The following is a 21,352-nucleotide window of genomic DNA, read 5'->3' as shown; positions in this document are numbered from 1 at the left end:
GAATCATAGTTGAAAAAGGTCCTGAGGGTCATCTAGTCCAACCCCCCTGCCATGCAGGAAACTTTTCACCAGCGTGGAACTCGAACCCACGACCATGAGATATTAAAAGAGTCTTGTGAGGGCTTAGTTCAGGCATAGGCACACTCAGCCCTCCAGATGTTTTGGGACTACGATTCCCATAGAATAGAATTTATTATTTATATCCTGCCCATCTGGCTGGGTTTCCCCAGCCACTCTGGGCGGCTTCCAACAGAATATTAAAATACAGTAGTCTATCAAACATTAAAAGCTTCCCTAAACAGGGCTGCCTTCAGATGTCTTCTAAAAGTCTGGTAGTTGTTGTTCTCTTTGACATCTGGTGGGAGGGCGTTCCACAGGGCGGGTGCCACTACCGAGAAGGCCCTCTGCCTGGTTCGCTGTAACTTGGCTTCTCTCAGCGACGGAACTGCCAGAAGGCCCTTGGAGCTGGACCTCAGTGTCCAGGCAGAACGATGCGGGTGGAGACACTCCTTCAGATATACTGGACCATTTAGGGCTTTCAAGGTCAGCACCAACACTTTGAATTGTGCTTGGAAACATACTGGGAGCCAATGTAGGTCTTTCAAGACTGGTATGTGGTCTCGGCGGCCGCTCCCAGTCACCAGTCTAACTGCCGCATTTTGAATTAGTTGTAGTTTCTGGGTCACCTTCAAAGGTAGCCCCACATAGAGCGCACTGCAGTACTCCAAGGGGGAGATAACCAGAGCATGCACCACTCTGGCCAGATGGTCTCCGGGCAGGTAAGGTCTCATCCTGCATACCAGATGGAGCTGATAAACAGCTGCCCTGGACACATAATTAACCTGCGCCTCCATGGACAGCTGTGAGTCCAGAATGACTCCCAGGCTGCGCACCTAGTCCTTCAGGGGCAGAGTTGCCCCATTCAGGACCAGGGAGTCTTCCACACCCACCCGCCCCCTGTTCCCCTATAACAGTACTTCTGTCTTGTCAGGATTCAACCTCAATCTGTTAGCCGCCATCCATCCTCCAACAGCCTTTAGATGCTCACACAGGACCTTCACCGCTCTTTCAGGTCTACTGGACTGAGGCCGTTTAGGGCTTTCAAGGTCAGCACCAACACTTTGAATTGTGCTTGGAAACGTACTGGGAGCCAATGTAGATCTTTCAGGACTGGTGTTATGTGGTCTCAGCAGCCGCTCCCAGTCACCAGTCTAGCTGCTGCATTCTGGATTAGTTGTAGTTTCCGGGTCACCTTCAAAGGTAGCCCCACATAGAGCGCATTGCAGTAGTCCAAGCGGGAGATAACCAGAGCATGCACCACTCTGGTGAGACAGTCTGCGGGCAGGGAGGGTCTCATCCTGCGTACCAGATGGAGCTGGTAGACAGCCGCCCTGAACACAGAATTGACCTGCGCCTCCCATCATGCCTGACCACTGGTCCTGTTAGCAGGGATCATGGGATCTGCCTCTGCCTGGCTCAGTTGGTAGAGCACGACAACCCACAGGCTGAGAGGCTGTGACCATCCATCAGCTTCACGGCCTAGTGGTGGGGATTCGAACCCAGACCTCTCCCAGGTCCTAGTCGCTCACTCCAACCACCGCACCACCACTGGCTCTCAGTTAATGAAAACAGGCTCCGGGCCTCAAGCCTGCCATTTGTGGAGCGCCGCCCTGCAAAGCGCTCTGCACATGCTCAGATGCCCTCACATCCAGGGCCGAGCCTTGGCGCCCAGAGAACGGCATTCAGACATGAACCTCCGCCGGGAGAAATGGTCATGTGGGCTTAATTTAAAAAGCCAGGCCCTGGGGTGGGAAGCGGGGGCTCGAACCCTCTAGCGGCCGAACCAGTCGGCGGGCCTAATAACGCGGCGGGCAGCTTCTCCTTCGCCTCAGCTGCCCGACTTCGCCTCAGGCCCGGCGGACTACACCTCCCGGCATGCCGAGCGGCGAGGGAGGCGGGCTTGCGGGGCGGGGCCCGGCGCGTCTCTTCGCGTCACTCGGGGCCGCGTCCAATCCGGAGCGGGCTGTTCGGTGAGGTCACTGTGGGTGACGTCAGGGGTCCAGAGAGAGGCTTCGGCAGAGCCGAGGCAGCGGCCGGAGCAGGAGCAGCAATCCGGGAGCGGGAGGGCGCAGGAAGCTGTGAGGGGGGTCAGGAAGCTGAGGCTGAGGAGAGGCGCGGAGGAGGGGGGAAGCCCGCGGGGCAGGAAGAGCCGGCTCGTGAAGGGAGGGGCCGCGGAGGCGAAAAGGGCTCGGGCGGCGGGGGGGGGGAGAGGCCTCCGCGCAGGCGCAGAGCGGGGCTCGGACCCCCACCTCCTGAAGCGCCCCCCCACCTCCCCCAGCGGAAAAGGGGTCCTGACAGGACAAGAGAGGCAGCTCCAGACTCCGCCCGGGAGGGGCCGCCGGCCGGGGGGCCACCATGTCCTCCCCCAGCCCGGGCAAGAGGCGGATGGACACCGACGTGGTCAAGCTGTATCCTTACCTGGAGAGTGGGGGGGGGGGTTGTGAGGGGGGGCGGCAAAGGCAGGTAAAATGGGGGGCAGCCCCCCATTCTGGAATGTCTTGGGGAGCAAGATACAGACACCCCCCCCACCACACACACACTTGAGGGGCAGTTAGTGAGAGGCAGGAATAAGGAGATAAATGAAGACTTTGTTGGAATGGTGGGGGGGGGCAGGAAGAGACAGGGGCCCCCCTCAAAAAAACTGGACTGGGTGTCTTAAATAGAACTTCATATTGGTGGGTGGGGGTCTAGAGAATAGGTTTCCTTCCTCCACAAGGCCAAGGAATGATGGGGAGAAAGCAGGTACTTTTTGGGGGTGGGTGGGGGGCAGTGCCCTCCACTTGCTGAAGATAAATGCCTATTCCATTGCAGAGAATAGATGAACGGTTATTGTTTCTGTTCTGTTCCGCTTTGCTTCTCTCCCTTTCTCTGCCTCCAGTTCCAGGTGAGGGGTGCAGAATCACGGACCCCTTAGAACTGAGGAGTGTACAAAGGCTTTCCTGGAATATGGGGGTTCGGGAGGAAAAGCCCTTCCCTCTCCTTTTCACCAGCAGGAGAATAGAATTATTCCCACCACCACCATTAGAAGAAAGCAGCCTTCTCCAGAGTAAAATGTTTAGAATAGGGTTGGAGAGTGAGGGCACCCCAATAATCTTAGCGTAGGGGAAGAGACTTGCAACTCCTGGAGAGTAGTAAATTTTAGCAGCTCCAGGTGATTTTTTTTGTTCTTGTTGAGCTCTAGGAAATGGGGGGAGGAGAGAGATGAGGCACCCCAGGTATAGGCAGAGCAAAATCTTTTCTTCCCTCCCCCCAAAAACCCCAACAACGCCATCATACCATTGAAGGGATATCTCATTTTTAGGTAAAATGAGGCCTTTAGACACCCCCTTTTGAGAAATGAGAACACAATTGGGGACTTTTTATTCTAGTATTTTTTTTATGGGGGGTTCAGGAACTCATTTCCTACCCCCTCTTCCTTGCCCCCAAATATAGACCTCTTCAAATCCGTTCTTTCTTCTCTCTCCCCAAAGAAACTGGTTCTTTTGGCGGATTGGGGGGGGGGCTGCTCTCTGGTCTGTAGAGGCCTGTGTCTAAAGCCAGACTCTCTTGGGGTGGTCAGAACCCCTTGTTGCCTTCAATAAATAAATCCCCTTTGTCTTGGGAGAGGAATCCCAAAATATTTTCGTAGGGAAACAATATAGGCAGTGGGGGGGGGGGGGAGAAGCACTTATTCTCTGTCTGCCTCACTAATGATTGTGACCAGAGTCAGTGCTCCCCCTTTCAGGTATTGTGACAATGCTTGAATAATAATACAACTCCCTCTACACACACTGATTCAGATGTGCTCTCTTTCCCCCTCCCCAACCAGAATTAATACATGCTTTGTGGGGTGGGGGGCAATGGGCCAGATTTAGCTGGGGGGAGAAGGGAGGGTAGTTGTTGACAGTTAGCAATCCAGTGATCAGCTTCTGGTGGTGTGTTACTATTTACTCAATCCAGTTTTAGTATGCTGTTCGGGAAGCTTCTGATGGCAGCTGGGGGGGGCAGTTAGTGCGGGTGGGAGCACCTGGAGAACAACATTGAAGTAGTAATAGTGGAGAAAAAGAATCGAAATGCCGTAGAAATCCATCACCCATTTTTCCTTTTTTGTGCTGCTGGTTTTGTTTATGTAACACTTCAGTTCGGTGAAGATTTTCCTTTATCCCTTCGTAAAGGATCTGTTTTTGTTTTCCAAATTATGTTTTGTTCTTGCCTCTCAGTAGAATGTTACCTTCTCCCTGTGTGCATATTTGAAGATTGTGAAGCTTCTGAAATAGTGCAGTGAATTTGCGTATAGAATAGGTTTATTAATAGTTCTGTTTATCAGGTGGTGGGGAGGGAAGGAAAGATGGGTTGGCGTTGACATAGCCAACTGAAATGCATTCAGATATGTTTATTGAATGTGTTAACCTCCCCCAGGAGAATTTAATCGGGAAGGAATTAACTATGTAGAAGGGTGAGAGGGTTACAAATAGCATTTAGTTTCCAGAGATAAACAAACTTGTTTAGATTAGGCCTGCTGGGGTGAAATTATTATAGTCAATTGTTGACGCTGCACAGCGAGTTCCCCGGTCTCTTGCTTAACTGTCTGTACATTTTTAAAAGCACAAAGCCTGTGTTTGATAACTGTCTATAGATTCCCCCTTTAAAAATGTTGTTTTTAATAAATAGGAAGTGGCATGTGATTGCTGTGGAATCAAAGCTATTTTTATCCTCTGCTTCAGTTGCATATGCATGACATATCGTTCCTCGGATACAAACTTCATTCGATGGTTAATTTTTACTGGTTTGAGGGGAAGCTAGATAGAACTCCAGCTGTTCAGTGACAAAAAAAAAGAGAGATTCTCATTATTTATAAATTTTGAAAAGGCAGCCGGATTATGGAGCGATGAGGCCCACTGTGACCTCCTGGTAATGTATCCTTTTTCTTTTTTGCCTCCCCCACCCCCACTTTCTGTTCACTTGGTAGCTGGCATGTTGAAAGATCATAGCATTTTAGGAGACAAAGAGCAGGGGTTGTTTTTCTCTCTTTTTCTAAAAAATGACTTCATTTGGCTTATTGGTACTGTGGTTGCTATTTAATTTGATGGTGGATAGGAGAAAAGCGAATAGCCTGGCATTCCTCTCCGGTTCATGGTTAGCTGCCGATCCTTCTGTTTGACAAAAGAAACAAACTAAACAGCTAAAAAAAGGCCTCAAACCAGAGTTCTTATTATCATTCCTGGTATTTTAAGTGATGTGGACCAGTTTGTCCTGTGAGTGTGATGAACAAATAGGTCTTTTTGTTTCCTGTGGCTTTCCTTTGGCATCTGTACAGTCAGTGTTTTGGGTATGCAGGCCACAGCAACTGTGACCCAGCCTAGTCCTCACTGTTTACTTGGAAGTCTGTGTTGCTTTCATTGGGGGGGGGGGGGTTACTCCCAAGTCATTTTGTGCTTAGGAGAGCAGCCTTAATTTATGTATGAAGTTTGCTCACTGGAATCTGGAGGCGGAGGGAGCCCAGCGCACCTTCCGGTGGCTTCCAGTCGATGCCTCTTTCCTCAACCTGTGTCCCTTGTATGCTGCTGCTACTTGTAGGACTGCCTCTCCTGCTTTCAAAGTACCGGTACCTCTTTGCCTCTCATCTTGATTTGCAGCCTCTAACTAACTTGGGGATATAGGGTGGGGAGCGAAGGCATGGCCCCACAGAAAGTGTCTGGAGCTGTCGACTTAACTGCTCTGACAGGTTTGGTGGGGTGGGGTGGTGGTGCTTCTGTCATTCCCCCACCCCTGTTTTGGCCTTGTGTACTCACATCTGTGCAACCCAGAGAGGGAGAGGTTGGTTGGCCAATGTCCTGTATTACATGGGTGAGTTGTTAGCATGCCTAGCTAAAAAGAAATGAACCTCCTCTTGGTAATTGCATGACGGTGATCTGAAACTCTGAGTCACTCGGTTGCTTTTTTGGACGCTTCTCTAAACGTTGTGCAAACCTTTGAAAGAAATGAGAAGCTTGTGTGTGTTGCATTTCAACCTTGTGGGGGGGAATCGCAGCTCCAGCCTTTTTTTTTTTTTTTTTGTCTTTGCTGACTTGTTGTTGAGTTCCTTTCTTGCATTGCAGAGTTACTAATAGAATGTGTTGGGGGTTTTTAATATAAAAAACAACGACAACTCTCAACACCTTTCTAGTCCTGGCTAGGGTGCCTTTCATAAATCTCCAAGAACTGGCATCAGTGACCTTAGTGTGTGACCTTTTAAAGTTCCAAATCTGGAGGAATGCCTCTCTCCTCTTTCTAGCACCCCCTTTATTTTTATTTTTTTATGGTTCTTAGCTTCCCTTCTTGCTCCGAAAGAACCCAGGGACTGCTTGTTTTGGAAAAGTGTTTGCAGGCAAAAGGCCTCCGGACAGAGCCTGCGAGTCAGCCGATTGGCTGTTCTGTTACTACCCGGAAACTGAGGCTTGGGCGGAGCAACCCAAACAGCTGATGGAGTGTGTGACAAGAGTGTGTTTATATTCAGGAGCGTGGGGGCTGGGAAGGGGGAGGCCTGGGCTGGAAGGCTTTGGAGAGGAGAGAGCGGGACAATCTGTGCCGGGTCAAGGGGTTGCTTGGCGCAGGAAAGGAAGAAAAGTGTCCTGCAAGCAAAAGGAGGTCGCGGTTAATCCAAACTCATGTTAATCCAAGGGACATGACTGGCTGCCAGGGGTGGGACAGGGTTTGGTTTCTCCACCGCCCCCCCCCCCCCAGGCTTGCAATGATTTTTGAGGCAGTCTAAAGTTTGGGCTGAATGACAGTTCAGCAGTTTACTCTTAACAATCTTAAAATACCTCTGGGTCACAGCAGTAGTGTGCCTTTAACTTCCCCAGTCTGAACCAGCACCACGATACGGTTTATTTAGTTTATTTTTGCCCTTCTCCTGGGGACTCAGGCTGGTCTTTAAATATATATTGTACAGTGGTACCTCGGTTTAAGAACTTAATTCGTTCCGGAGGTCTGTTCTTAACCTGAAACTGTTCTTAACCTGAAGCACCACTTTAGCTAATGGGGCCTCCTGCTGCCGCCGCACCGCCAGAGCACGATTTCTGTTCTTATCCTGAAGCAAAGTTCTTAACCCGAGGTACTATTTCTGGGTTAGTGGAGTCTGTAACCTGAAGCGTCTGTAACCCAAAGCGTCTGTAACCTGAGGTACCACTGTATATATATTGGGCCTCATTGACTTGGTCGCTTGCAGAGGAATCAAACGGTCAGAGAGTTCCACAACTAATGGAAAGGTGGTGCAAGATTCTGGGTTTGTTTTTGCGAGCTTGAAAATGGGGCACCTAGCGTGATGCTAAGCCTGCCTCAGAATAGGGCTAGCAGTTCTGTGGCAAAGAAGCCGTGCCACATGTGATGAAATGGAGAGGTGTGGAAGTAACTCCACACTCTTGAACTGGCCTTGGATATGGAAATGGGGGGGGGGGAGCTCACATTGGCAGCTGGGAATGTATCGCTGCTTGCAGAATTATGCTGCGTTGGCTATAGAGAACCAAATTCCAGAAGAGTGGCCATGTCAAAGCCTATGAATAGAGAGATTGGATGTGGATTATGGGAGCTGGAGGCTCATGTCTCATCTCTGGGGTAGTTTTGGACGAGACAGTTTCTTGGTCTTGGTAACCCCCTCCATAAAATGGGCGAGAGCGAACACACAATTTTTGCAAGGGCAAATGGTTAAAAGGTTGAAATGTGCTCTGGGAATCTAAAAGATTGAATAAATTACTAGCAGTGAATCCAAAAGGCTGTATAAATTATTGGTTACAGATGCTTATTGGTACAGTGGTATAAAGGCTGTATAAATTATTGGTTACAGATGCTTCAGGTTACGGACTCCACTAACCCAGAAATAGTACCTCAGGTTAAGAACTTTGCTTCAGGATGAGAACAGAAATCGTGCAGCAGTGGCAGCAGGAGGCCCCATTAGCTAAAGTGGTGCTTCAGGTTAAGAACAGTTTCAGGTTAAGAACAGACCTCCAGAATGAATTAAGTTCTTAACCCGAGGTACCACTGTAGTTAATATTGAATACCAAACTGCAACTAGAGGTCTTTCTGCCATGAAATCTGTATTATGTCTGATACACCTGTGGCATCTCCAATTCCAGCAGAATTCCCTCAGATCCTTTGCTGCAGCTTCCCCAACATCAGCACTGTGTCCAGAAAAAAATACCTACAGCCTTGAAAAGAGAACACAGGAAACACGACACTCCATAAATTGTGTGCTTGTGTTGAGCTTGGGTGGACTAGAGAAACCTGGATTCAGACTTTGTGTATGCCACAGACTTGCTTGATAAGCTTGGGCAAGTTTTTTAGCTGCCTTTTCCTGTAATCTAAAACGTTGGTACTAATTTCACTTGGCATTTATACACTTGCGGCAGGTCAGCGTGTTGGATTAACTATAAAGGTAAAGGTACCCCTGCCCGTTCGGGCCAGTCTTGCCAGACTCTAGGGTTGTGCGCTCATCTCACTCTATAGGCCGGGAGCCAGCGCTGTCCGCAGACACTTCCGGGTCACGTGGCCAGCATGACAAGCTGCATCTGGCGAGCCAGCGCAGCACACGGAACGCCATTTACCTTCCCGCTGGTAAGCGGTCCCTATTTATCTACTTGCACCCGGAGGTGCTTTCGAACTGCTAGGTTGGCAGGCGCTGGGACCGAACGACGGGAGCGCACCCCGCCGCGGGGATTCGAACCGCCGACCATGCGATCGGCAAGTCCTAGGCGCTGAGGTTTTACCCACAGCGCCACCCGCATCCCTTGGATTAACTATAATATATACTTAAAACACGGTTTGTGGTTGTGCAGCCTAATCCATTGCTTCTCTGCTTGGAAGTATCTCGATCAGTTAGGAGCAGAGGAAGCTCCCTTCCCCCTTCAGGGGACTTAGATTTCTAAGGAAGCGTGTGTGAAATATTTTGGGTGGGGTTGATGGCTCTGTCATATCTGAACTTCACAGTTCTCTAATACAGTGAGGCCTCGTTCTCTGTGAGGTGCTAAATATGTGTCTGAGTGGTATATTTCAGACCAGAAATGGTTTGATGCTGCTCAGTACAAACAAAAACCCCTTCACATAGAAAACTACTGTTTGGGGGGAGAAGGTAGACTAAAATTCTTTTACCTGATATGCTCGTTTCTTTGTGAAGGGAATCTCTTGAACGGAGAGTCGTTGAGTCACGCGAGTCTCCATCTGAAATGGTACGAAATGCAACCCAGGCGCACGTTTATTGCCCTGGTGAGAACCTAGGCTAGGCTCTAGCATGAACACTGGTTGCTGTTGCATTGCCCAGGTTTCTTATATTCATCTCTTCCCTTTCCTCCAAGTTGCTCAAGACATACAAGATCTTCCTAATCTTATCCTTGCATACGGAGATAGATTAAGCTGAAAGATGGTGACCAACCCATGCCAGATCTCGCTGGTCCCAGTCTCTGACACTAAAATTGGGACCCATATTAAATGAAGCGAAATCTTTTTTGCATATTAATTTTTAACCCATGCTGGATTATATATAGGATGAATATAAAATACCCCCCCCCCAAATCCCATACCTGCGTAGCCCCAGCATTTAACAGCTGTTAAATTCCTGCCCAGACAACAAGGTCTTCGGTATGTACAGACTTCGATTCGTTTTGGCTTTCAAAGCTCTCAGGGTACATCCATGGCATTTAAAGCAAACAAACTGTCTGGCTTCAAAGGCAGTGTTATGCTGAAGTTTTCGGATGAACAAAGAAGCCATGGAACAGGAAGCAGTTTACTGAAAAAATAACTTATCCTGGTTGTTATAGGGTAGTCAGCTCTGGAAATCTCCTGATTCAGAATGCAAAGTTAGAAACTTGGTGGAATGCTTCTTGTTGTGTTGGGTCTCCTTTTATGAACAGATGCAAAGCTGGGGAAAGGAAAGATTGGGGGGGGGGAGTCATATGTGTGAAACATCCTTTGAAGGCTTCGTCACAGTTGAGGTGTTCAGAATTAATGTTCAGATTCCCCCCACCTCCCACCCTTGTGTGGTGCTGTAGTTGATTGTGGTGACACAAGATACCCCTCTTAACTCACAGTTTTGAGTGAGTCACACTTTGCAATCCATTCTTTATTTTTATTTTATCCAGGAAAATAACCATGTCACTCTGTAGCTGCAGAAAACCCCAAAGTATTCAGAATTCTGGTTATGAATACCTTCCATAAACACTGGAGCCTCCATATCTCATTTTGAAAATACCGATGTTTAAATGAACTGCAATTTGCATAGGTTATATATACCAGGCAATTTTAAAAGCTTATAGTTTGTTTCATGGAATAGCCCAAGTAAGGATTTGTTTTGGTGGTTTTAATTTAAGTCATTTAAATCCATTTTTTCTTGGCCAGACGCAGGCAAATCACATATAACGTGGCAAATCTTAACTGTATTATCTGAGTCATTGTTTACAACAATATCATAAGCATTGAACACCATTTCACAGAGGGACAGCTGTGATTAAAAATTCATATTTTTAATCTGCAATTAATGAGTTGCCTGAGCATGTTGATTAATTGCTTATGTGATATCCGCTGTGCATAAACGATAGCTTTCCAAGATCTTACCTTGTTGCTTTCAGAAATAAACTTACTAGGCTGTGCTGAGTTCCTTGCTTGTGTGGAAGGCACAGGGCTTTGATTTTAAATTCACTGTCTCATTGTTGCTTTGTCAGTTTGATTGCATAGCCCATTGAAGCTTAGTCTTGTAACGCAGACTTGAAAGAGTGCTGCATCTACTTATAATATCATTAAAATGGTTATGTGGTGCTGGAGCTGCCTAATATGAATTGGCTTAGAACAGCTTGCAAGACAAGGCCTTAGCAAGCTTTTCATTCTGGTCTGTCTTATAATAAGGGCTTGTTTGTGTGGATTCAACTTAATTAACCAGTAGAGCTGAAAGCAAGAATTGAGTTAGTGCAATTAATGCATTAAGCAGATTTCAGAGATATGAAATCTGTTGGTTTTTTTGTGGGGGTTTTGTAAACCAGTTGGAATTGAAGGGTCCCTAGCTAAGCCGTTACTCACCGAAAGAGTTGCACAGCTCAAGTTGAATGATGTTTGCTGTGAACCACCCTGATATCTACAGATGAAAAGCAGTATACAAATTTAATAAATAACAATAATCATCATAATAACAAGTAATTGCAGATTGGACTCAAAATCCATGACCACTAATATCCTAATATTCTTTCTAGTGGATGGGTTGAAAGCTGGCTTGACCACACAGTATTTTTACCCTGTTTTATTCTTATGCATTAAGAATTAACATGCCGGGTCTAACCACTCACCGACTTGTTGGCAGATGATGACTTTGAGAGGCTCACATGCAAGATGTGGTGGCAGCATCAGACTCCTGTCTCTTGGTAAGGAGAGATGTAAAGAACGCCTGCCATTTTCTGTTTGCATTTACTGGGGCCGGAAGCTGTCTGTAGATCCATCCCTTGATGTTTACTTCTCTAAGCAAGTGGTGGTCAGGCTTCTTCCAAGGAACGATTTGGAAGCTTGTTGGGGGCGTGTTAGCGAGGTCACTTAAGTCAGGAAACCTCTCCGAAAGAGAGACTTGTTGTCCATGCAGTGCCCTATTGCCGGTGAGCTAGAATTTGGATTATTCCGTGGTGTAGCCATTCCTTTATCAAACTGAGGACGAGGGTGAATCCCTGGGGGAAGGGAGTTGTTCCATTCTGCAGAGCTCACAAACATGGTCATGGGCAATGGGGACAGGACAGATTCCTGGTGAATAATTCAGTGGATTTCCCTGGGTGCCACAGAGAAGCGAGTAGTGCTGATAAGAACAAGCAGAAAAGTTTGGACTTGTGGCTTAGCCTGAGAGCAGTGGGTGAAGTGGAGATTTGTTTTGTTCTGGTATTACCCGTATGGCTCCTGAAAACTAGGAAAGACCGAACTGGAATTAAATAGCTTGGAATGGAGACAGTTAAGCCCAAGTCTCATTGATTAAACAGATCAAGTGCACTGTTGCCTTACCATTAAAAAAATAAAACAATCAATTACACATTTTTTAAAAAGCGTAGGCGTTTGTGCTGCTCAGAGCCCTTATACCAGTTAGGCTCTGGTTACGATGCGAAATCTGCCTCTAAGCTTGTAAAGCAGGGATGCCCAAACTTTTTCCAAAGAGGGCCACATTTGATGAAGTGAACATGCGTGAGGGCCAACCAAAGTTGTGGGGCTTTTTTTAGGATTTCACCCCAGGACATATACTGCCACACGATTAAATCGACCAGCGGGCCGGATCAGGCCCCCAAAACGGACTTTGGTCATGCCTTTTGTAAAGCATTTGAAGTTGGCTGTGTCGATGACTTTGCAGCTCAATCAAACTGCCCTCTCCTGATGGACCTAGTGATTTGGGGAGCCGCTGCTCCTTAAGAGGGCACTCATTACCTTAAAGGTAAAGGGACCCCTGACCATTAGGTCCAGTCGTGGCCGACTCTGGGGTTGCAGCGCTCATCTCGCTTTACTGGCCAAGGGAGCCGGCGTACAGCTTCTGGGTCATATGACCAGCATGACTAAGCCGCTTCTGGCGAACCAGAGCAGCGCACGGAAACGCCGTTTACCTTCCTGCCGGAGGGGTACCTATTTATCTACTTGCACTTTGAGGTGCTTTCGAACTGCTAGGTTGGCAGGAGCAGGGACAGAGCAACGGGAGCTCACCCCATCGCGGGGATTCGAACCACCGATTTTCTGATCAGCAAGTCCTAGGCTCTATGGTTTAACCCACAGCGCCACCCGTGTCCCACTCACTACCTTGCCTGTGTATAAACATGAGTTGTTCTGGAGCAGTGGTGGGAATTATTAAAAAAAACCAGTTTAATACTAGTTAGATGACCCACTTCGTGGAAGTATTTGTCTTGCATCTCTTTAGGGTCTCTGGATTGCGTTTCGTTGCCTGTGAAACTTCAGAGGTAACATCCTCTTTAAGTCCCGGGACCTGATTGCAAAGCTCAGCGGCTTGGCTTCTGTTATTGCTAATGTAGCTGTGTTAAGGTGGGGGGGAATGGGGGGGGGTGAGAGAAGAGAGGGAGAAATAGCTGAGCTCACTAAAGAGAGACTCCTGAAAGGCCTATTCATGAAAGTGAGGCCTTGAAGTTTTCTGTGTCCTTACCCTGTTGCTATTATGGTGGCTTTTCCCATGCCTCGCATAATGATGTTGGAGTGGTTTTGCTAAGACGCGCTCTTGCTCTCAGGCTGCGGATGTCAAACGGCTTTGCCAGCTCCAGCGCCAGTAGTCGGGGCACGGTCACAGTGTGGTGACCTTTGGTCAACAATATGGTAAGGTTTTTGAAGCACTAGAGGGGGTTTTTTGGGGAGGGAGAGATTTCTAGAAAAGAGTAGTTTAGACTCCCGTCATTGTGGGTACCCAATAAGATAGGGCTGCGTCTGCCAGAGCTTATAAGCTGAACCATTGTTCTACCAGTGGTAATTGGGGGGCCCCAAGTTGATCATTAATCTGAAGGCCTGGGTGCCAGAACTGCACTTTTTTCAAGTGCTGTGTGCCCTTGGCTCTCATTAATTGGGGGTGGGGGTGGGAGGACTCTAGGCAGGGATGTGCCCACAGCAGATTTTAATGTGATATTGTCACAGTTGATCTAGAGAACAAGGGAGCTATAACAAGGTGAAATGAAATTGCATTTGTATGTGTGTGTTGTTTTTAAATGGCCCTGTTCGGGAGTGTGCAGGTTTTCAAGCTATATACATATTTTGTTCACCAGGCCAGACTGAAAGATGGTGACTGCTTAACTAAAACGCACTTCCCATGTAGCTAAAGGTAAAGGGACCCCTGACCATTAGGTCCAGTCGCGAACGAGTCTGGGGTTGCGGCGCTCATCTCGCTTTACTGGCCGAGGGAGCCGGCATACAGCTTCCGGGTCTGTGGCCAGCATGACTAAGCCGCTTCTGGAGAACCAGAGCAGCACACGGAAACGCCGTTTACCTTCCTGCTGGAGCAGTACCTATTTATCTACTTGCACTTTGACGTGCTTTTGAGCGGCTAGGTTGGCAGGAGCAGGGACCGAGCAACGGGAACTCACCCCATCGTGGGGATTCGTACCGCTGACCTTCTGATCGGCAAGTCCTAGGCTCTGTGGTGTAACCCAAAGCGCCACCCGCGTCCCCCCCCCCCATGTAGCTAGAGATACTAATATACCGTATTGGCCCGAATATAAGCCGCACTCCCCTCCCCCCCCCCAATTCTGACAGTGAAAAGTTACAGTGCGGCTTATATTTGCAATCTTACGCTGCCGGGAAGGCGGCATGTCTCCCCCCCCCCAAAGGAAACAGCCCAGAGTGTGGGGTGATGGCGGCAGTCCGCCGGCCGCTCTCAAGCCTCCCCCGACACCGGCTTGTGGAGGGAGTGCCGGGAGGCGGTAGTGTTAGAAGGCGAGTGTGCAGCACACTCGGAAGCCGGCGCCGGCCCCCCGTCAGGGCAGTAGAGCCGGGAGATGGGCCTCACCCCCAAATAAGCCTTGAATTTTAAAGATGCAGCTTATTTGCGGGTACGTCTTATATTCGGGCCAGTACGGTATTTGATAATCTAAGGTAGTGAACCGAATGCAAATGGTTTGGCTTGTAAAAACGCCCAGTAGCCTCAAGAGCTGGAGGTTTTGGGTCGTCAATTGCCCTTGCTTAAATACAGAATAAATGATGACAGATTATTAAGCTTTGTGCAAGTTCACAATAAAGAAATGGGGAGTGTTGCAACCCTTAAAACCCCAGGTGCTGCTTGCGAGTAGCAATAATAACTTGAGTCAGAAAGCTGGGTTACAGTACTCGTTTCTCCTCCAAAACAGCATTGGGTGGGGGCCAAGACCAAGGTTTCAGGGTGTCTCTGTGTGATGGGGTGACTTGGGCAGGCAGCCCCCACTCACGTTGCAACATCTCGGAAGCAAGTCGACCCATTTCCTCTGAAGAGCTCTGTGGACTTGCTGCCAAGTGAAGTCTCAAGAGTGCGTATCTGTAGCAAAATTCCCACAAGGTTTCCCCACATTGCTAGAAATCAAAGCTGAGGACTCAAGTTTTGTGCTTCCTGTAGCCTTTGCTTGGGGGTGTATGTTTAGATTACTTTCTCGGGTGCTCAGGGTGAATTCTTCATTTCTTCCTGCAAAGCTCTTGTGATGGAAGAATACTGAAGGCTGTGGCTGAAAAGGCTCTGTACAGAAGGAACCAGATTAACCACCCTCCTTGAACCAGTGTGATGAACACTTCTGAAAATTGTTGCTCTTTGGCCCTTATTGGCTACTGAACAAGACAATTATTACTGCTGCCTTCTATTTACTTATTTTATTTTATATTTTATTTTTATGCCACCCTTCATCCATATATCTCAGGACAGTTCACAGTATAAAAATACAAGATAAAAACACAACACTCATAATAAAAACAAGAACCGTCCCTCTCCAAACCCAATAACTCCTCCCCAACTCCAACATTTGCAATGTGCAGTCTTTTATTGCACCTTCTCAATAACTCAGTGAGGCAGTCCATGTTCTCATCTGATAGACAGGGGGTGCGGTGGCAGAGGTGGGACTTAGTTAATCTTCCTGGACTGGACCAGATGTAAGTCCACTTAGTTCAGCATCCTACTAGCCAGTTGCTCCCGGGAAGCTCACAACCATTTCTTGTTCTTTCCAAACATTGTGGGGAGAAATGGAGAGGGCACATACCCTACATATGGATGCTCCATTTATAGCTACCACGGGGAGTATATTGATCATAGCCATGCTTTGATTTAATTATTATTTTTTAAAAATCCGAACTTGAAAGCCCAGGTCTCGCAGGTTCAAGTCTGTCTCTGTATCCACTGGACTAGACTGGCTGAACGACTCGGAAGCCCTCCAGCTGATTTCTTTTCCTGACCCGGCTTCATTTTCATTCAACTTTGCAAAAACAATGGAAACTGGCAATTGGAGGAGGGGCCCTCCTGATATCGAAAGGGGAGGCTCTGGGCTGGCCGTGGGGCAGTGGCTGCCTGTTGCTAAGTAACTACATTCTTTGCACCTGTTAATCTTTGTGCTCTCCTGAAATCGCGCTTGACCACACGTCATAATTAAAGGGGACTTAAACAAAAGGCGTCCCGTGTTTGCAACTTGTACACAGGGCAACCAGTGAAGCCCTTTTGAACCTACCCAGTGGGTTTTCCCTTTCTTGGGGATCCAGAGGTGTATCTGAGAATATGGGGTGAGAAGAGGAGAAATTGCTTAGAACTGAGTAGGCTGTTTTCTCTCTTAATTTCCTGGACCTTTGCCCATTCTCTTGGCAAGAAAGATGAAAAGGCACTGTTTACTGAATTGCTTGTGAAGACTGGATATGGCTGTACAGTGTGTGTGTGTGTGTGTGTGTGTGTGTGTGTGTGTGTTTTACCAGGACCTTGTATACCTTTATTGTCCGTGTGCAACCCCCCTGCTGCTATTGTTTCTTGTTTTCTTGTGGACTCTTGGTATACAACGAGGACACAAAGCACTCACTGGGTGTCTCTCGCGTGCGCAACTAATTCTTTCCTTTTTACTGCTTCTGTTAGGTCGTTTGACTGATCCTAGCAGAGTACTTGAAATCAGAAAATGCTCAGGGTGATGGTCTTCTTCCGTGTGCCTCTGAGAACCTGTCCCACAGCCAAATAGATGCTGCTATTTCATAGGATGTGCCCGAGATGGTGCAGCCACAACTTCAGCCAGTTTTTTTCTTGGCTCTGATACCTGAAATTCTTCAGTGCTGTCACGCCACCGATTTTTCGTCTAGCCAAGACTGTTTGATTTATTTACCCCACACCTTGTAATAGAGCAAGCCATTTGCTCTAATTGTAAATATTGCTCTAAATGTAAATATTCCGATTTGTAGGGCTCCTGTGCATTTCAGCAAGGATAACTTGGGTCCTCATTGTTGCTGAACTTCAAGATCAAAGTCAGATTAATTTGTGTCCGACGTGCTATTGATGTCACCAGTCACTTGTGTTTTGGCTGAGGTGGTGAGTCCCAGTGTGCCTTCTGTGCAACTTGCACTTTTTTTAGTCTATACATTCTGGATAGAGCAATAGGTCTAGGATCTCTTGAGTGGATCACAGAACTGCAATTCTAGAAGGATCACCCAGTCCACTCCTACCCCTTGCAGCAAGGTATCTAACGCAACCTTCCAGTAAAAATTATCAAAGGCAGCCATCTCGGTCCATCAGATAAAAATCCAAAACCCACCATCAGACAATATCTTTATTAAGACAAAGCAAAATTTCACAATGCTGTGGCAAGCTTTTGAGTTCTTTAGAGCTCAAGATAACAGGCAAGATAACCTCATGGCTACAACACGCAGCTTAACATTTCGTACTTTCTAAAAAATTTCCATGTCCACTCATTTCCTGCATTGTGTAACATCTTTGCCTCAGCCTACCTACGGCTGCACAAACCAAATTCATTCCTGGTTTTGTTAAATGAAAGGCTGCTATGTTTGTCTTCTTCACCACTGTGTCTACCCAGGAACCTGTGTTTCTCATTTATAGTTTGGAACAGATCCAGGTTACTAGCAAGTTGTGCTGTCAAAAGCAGGGAGGAAACATTGCTTCTTTGCCCCAGAATCCTTGGTGCAGCACCTGAGAGGGACGTGTTATGCTACAATCTCCATCTTGGAACTGAATCTGCAGCCTGAGCTCATGGCTACAGCACCCGTCATAATTTCTGCACTTGTTCTATTTTTCCTCATCAACCCCCTGCTTTTTGTAACTGGCACTGCCTGATACAGAGTGCTGGGGAACCCGAAAGCTGGGTTTGTGACATTTTGGTTGGTCCATGGATGCTTTAGTTGAGATTCCTGCATTGCAGGGAGTTGTACAAGGCTCTACAATTCTTTGATTCCATGATATAGGTATTTTTCCAGGTGTGGAATTCAGAATTCCAGCAAGACATCCAGTTCTCTAGATAAATGCGAAAAAGGTTCATTTTTTAAAAGTCAAAGGTATGCTTGCATTGTATTTATATTCCGTTCCTTCTCTGTGAAGCTGAGAGCAGCTTCCCCGAAGCCTCTAGCAGCCTATTTGCAAAGGAAAATAAGCCCCCGTTTTCTTGTGACTTCTGCTTGTGAAATCAATTTAAATTGCAGAACTGTCATGAATTGGGAGTAAGTGCATAGACACTTGTGAGTTTGGCTTTTAGCTACTTCAAAATGCTGCTGGAATGTTTTAATGAAGTAGGTGCAGAGGTTGTAAGAAAATGCCCTCTTTCTGAGTCTCGTAAAGATTCAGGTAGCATCGGAAATCAGACAAACAGCTTCATTGAGCCTGGCCTTGTTCCAGAAGAAGTTGTTTAATTAATTTTAATAATTTCGTCTGTTTTTAAATGCTACTAGTTAGAAAGGGTTGCATGACCTGAAAATCACTGGAGCACCAAGGAGCTATTACGATACGGACATTGACTTGCTTAATTATTGCTTCGGATCTGTGCTTGTATGACAGGTGTCCAGCAGTTGTCTCCCATCCAAGCCTTGATCAGGTCAACACCTGCTTAGCTTCAGCAGTACTGTAGCACTAAGCTGTGCTCAAGTCAGCGTGGCTCTTTCATTTGCTTTGCAAACAAGGGGAAATTTAATTGGAAATGCTCTAAGCTGAGGTGGAAGTAGGAAGAATTGTGAGATGCTACTAGTCATCATTAGGGACATGGGTGGCGCTGTGGGTTAAACCACAGAGCCTAGGACTTGCCGATCAGAAGGTCGGCGGTTCGAATCCCCGTGACGGGGTGAGCTCCCATTGCTTGGTCCCTGCTCCTGCCCACCTGGCAGTTCGAAAGCACGTCAAAGTGCAAGTAGATAAATAGGTACCGCTCTGGTGGGAAGGTAAACGGCGTTTCCGTGCGCTGCTCTGGTTCCCCAGAAGCGGCTTTGTCATGCTGGCCACATGACCCGGAAGCTGAACATGACCCGGAAGCTGAACGCCGGCTCCCTCGGCCAGTAAAGCGAGATGAGCACCGCAACCCCAGAGTCGGTCACGACTGGACCTAATGGTCAGGGGTCCCTTTTACTAGTCATCATTAATTGCAGGACTTATGCTGTGCAGATTTGCTTCACGGTCTTCATTTTGTGGGCCTTTGCAATGACTCTGAAGTACGTCAGTGCTCCCATTATACAGACGGTGCACTGAGGCACGAAGAGTGCCTAGTCCAGGGCCACAAAAGGAGGCCATAGTCTGCAGGTGCACATCTCCAATATTCTGGGGAAGTTTATCCTTCGATAAATTGGAAAAGAGAAGTATGCAAACTCACCATCTAGCTGCATGAGCACATCCCACTCTGTTTATGCCAGGCCAGGAATGCAGGTGACATATTTGCAGACTTGAGTCTCAAAGAACGCTCATTCGGCCTATCTTATTTCCAGTGTGAGTGACAGCTTGGGGACGGCCTTTTCTAAACAAGTTGTCTTACCCATTTTATTGTAACTTCTTTTTCTTAGGCAGCGCTTATCATTGCAGCAATCTCATGTAGACTACTTTGTGAGGTCTGCCTGAAAAGGGGCATATAAATTAAATAGAACAGAATAAAGCCCATATATGCTTGGAAGAAGAGTGGAGTATAAATGCAAGAAACAATTAAACTCTGGTGACGGAGGCTTGTGTGCATGCCATGGGTTACCCATGAATTTTGGAGCTAATGAGAGATGGATGGCCATCTGTCATGGATGCTCTAGTTAAGATTTCTGCATTGCAGGGGGTTGGACTAGATGACCTGTGGGGTCCCTTCCAACTCTACGATTCTATGAGGTTAGGGACCCAGTGGTTCCATAATTACCAGCAAATTCACTGCTGACGTGAGATTAGAACCTGGTTTGGCCTTCCCCTCTTCCTCCTTTCCATTTTTGGCTGTTGGGATTCTTACAGCTAAAACCACGACTCTTCCACAAACACCTTCCAATCAGGTGTTTGTGAGCTCCGGATTTTGGCTATCATCTCTCTTGTATTTCATTCATGACTTTCACCGCTTAACTGGTCTCCTTTTTAAATCCATGCTTGGGGAAGGTGTGGATCTGTGGGGGGGCGGGAATGCAATCTTGCTGACCTTTCCGAAAACCTTCAAACCTGGCCATGCCAAAGATTACACCTGCCAGGTATTGATTACATGAAGCGGCAAGGAGAGGATTAAGCCATACAATGTCTTGGCAGCCTCTTTGCTTAGCTAATGTCTTGGGCTAATGATCTGTCCAGATCAGAGGCGCTCTCGGAGTAGGCACCTCTGGGTTTGCTTCTATATTTGCATGAAAGGTTATCTGTGGAAGGGGTGGGTGGTGTAGCAGCAGGGAGCAAGTGGCGTAGGACAACCTGTGTGACTAGGGGCAGCTCACATAGCTATGAGAAGCTAAATGAAATAAGAGATGACGCCGCTTTAGCTTGTCCCATTTCCAAGGAAAATGAAGGGTAGCAACTATGGTAGCTTCAAAGTTCAAATCTTGATTGAACTGCAGAATCAATTCAGACAAATGTCAAACTCCCCTCCCCCCCATTTTTAAAAAATAATTTGGCGGTTCCCTCGCTGCGAGAAGCCAAGTTACAGGGAACCAGACGGAGGGCCTTCTCGGTAGTGGCACCCGCCATGTGTAACGCCCTCGCACTAGATGTCAAAGAGAAAAACAACTACCAGACTTTTAGGAGACATCTGAAGGCAGCCCTGTTTAGGGAAGCTTTTAATGTTTGATGTATTATAGTATTTTAATATTTTGTTGGAAGCAGCCCAGAGTGGCTGGGGAAGCCCAGCCAGATGGGCGGGGTATAAATAATAATAATAATAATAATAATAATAATAATATCTGGACAACATTTGCCTTACCGTCTTGATTTATTTTGACATTTGGATACTTGAAAACATGCTCTATAAATGCTCCATGTTTTTAACATGCAAGTACATCTGCACCACCCAAACTACTGGAGTAGGGAACACACCATTAGATTACATTGATAGGCTTGACCCAAAAGCCCTTTCCCCCACATTTCCTGGAAATATTTGTCAGAATTGAGCTGCATTGTTCGCAGCAGTGCAGGGCCTCCCCTTTTCTAGGGGACATTTGCAGCACTCTTTGTTGTATGCTGGCATAGTGGCGAATCTAGCAGCTCAACAGCAGGTGGTCTGCCTTTCTTGGATCACATGATTCATGGTGTCCTGGCTTGAACTGACCGCAGTGCAACGGAACAGTGGCCCGGGGAGTATGAAATTAGGTGCCTGAACCTCAGGGGCTCCTGACACACACGCAGTTGTGCTGCCGCTTCAGAAGATAATCTGCATCGAAAAGATAATGTTTGCTAACATACGACGAAGAACCTTTAGAC

At 47.3% G+C, this 21,352-nt stretch overlaps 1 protein-coding gene across 1 annotated transcript in view; it reads left to right on the top strand.

Annotated features, from left to right (window-relative positions):
- The first annotated feature begins 2,074 nt into the window (after positions 1-2,074).
- The window catches only part of UBE2H (ubiquitin conjugating enzyme E2 H), a 61,920-nt gene continuing 42,642 nt past the window's right edge, over positions 2,075-21,352 (top strand). Inside the window, exon 1 of the mRNA XM_081023301.1 lies at positions 2,075-2,468. Within this exon, the coding sequence (XP_080879427.1) occupies positions 2,416-2,468 (53 nt within the window). The 5' untranslated portion in view covers positions 2,075-2,415. The remainder of the gene's footprint in view (positions 2,469-21,352) is intronic.

This window comes from Podarcis pityusensis (genome assembly GCF_964106645.2).
Source record: "Podarcis pityusensis genome assembly, chromosome: 10".
In the NCBI taxonomy this organism is placed as follows: Eukaryota; Metazoa; Chordata; class Lepidosauria; order Squamata; family Lacertidae; genus Podarcis; species Podarcis pityusensis.
This window is presented reverse-complemented; position numbering and strand designations above follow the sequence as displayed.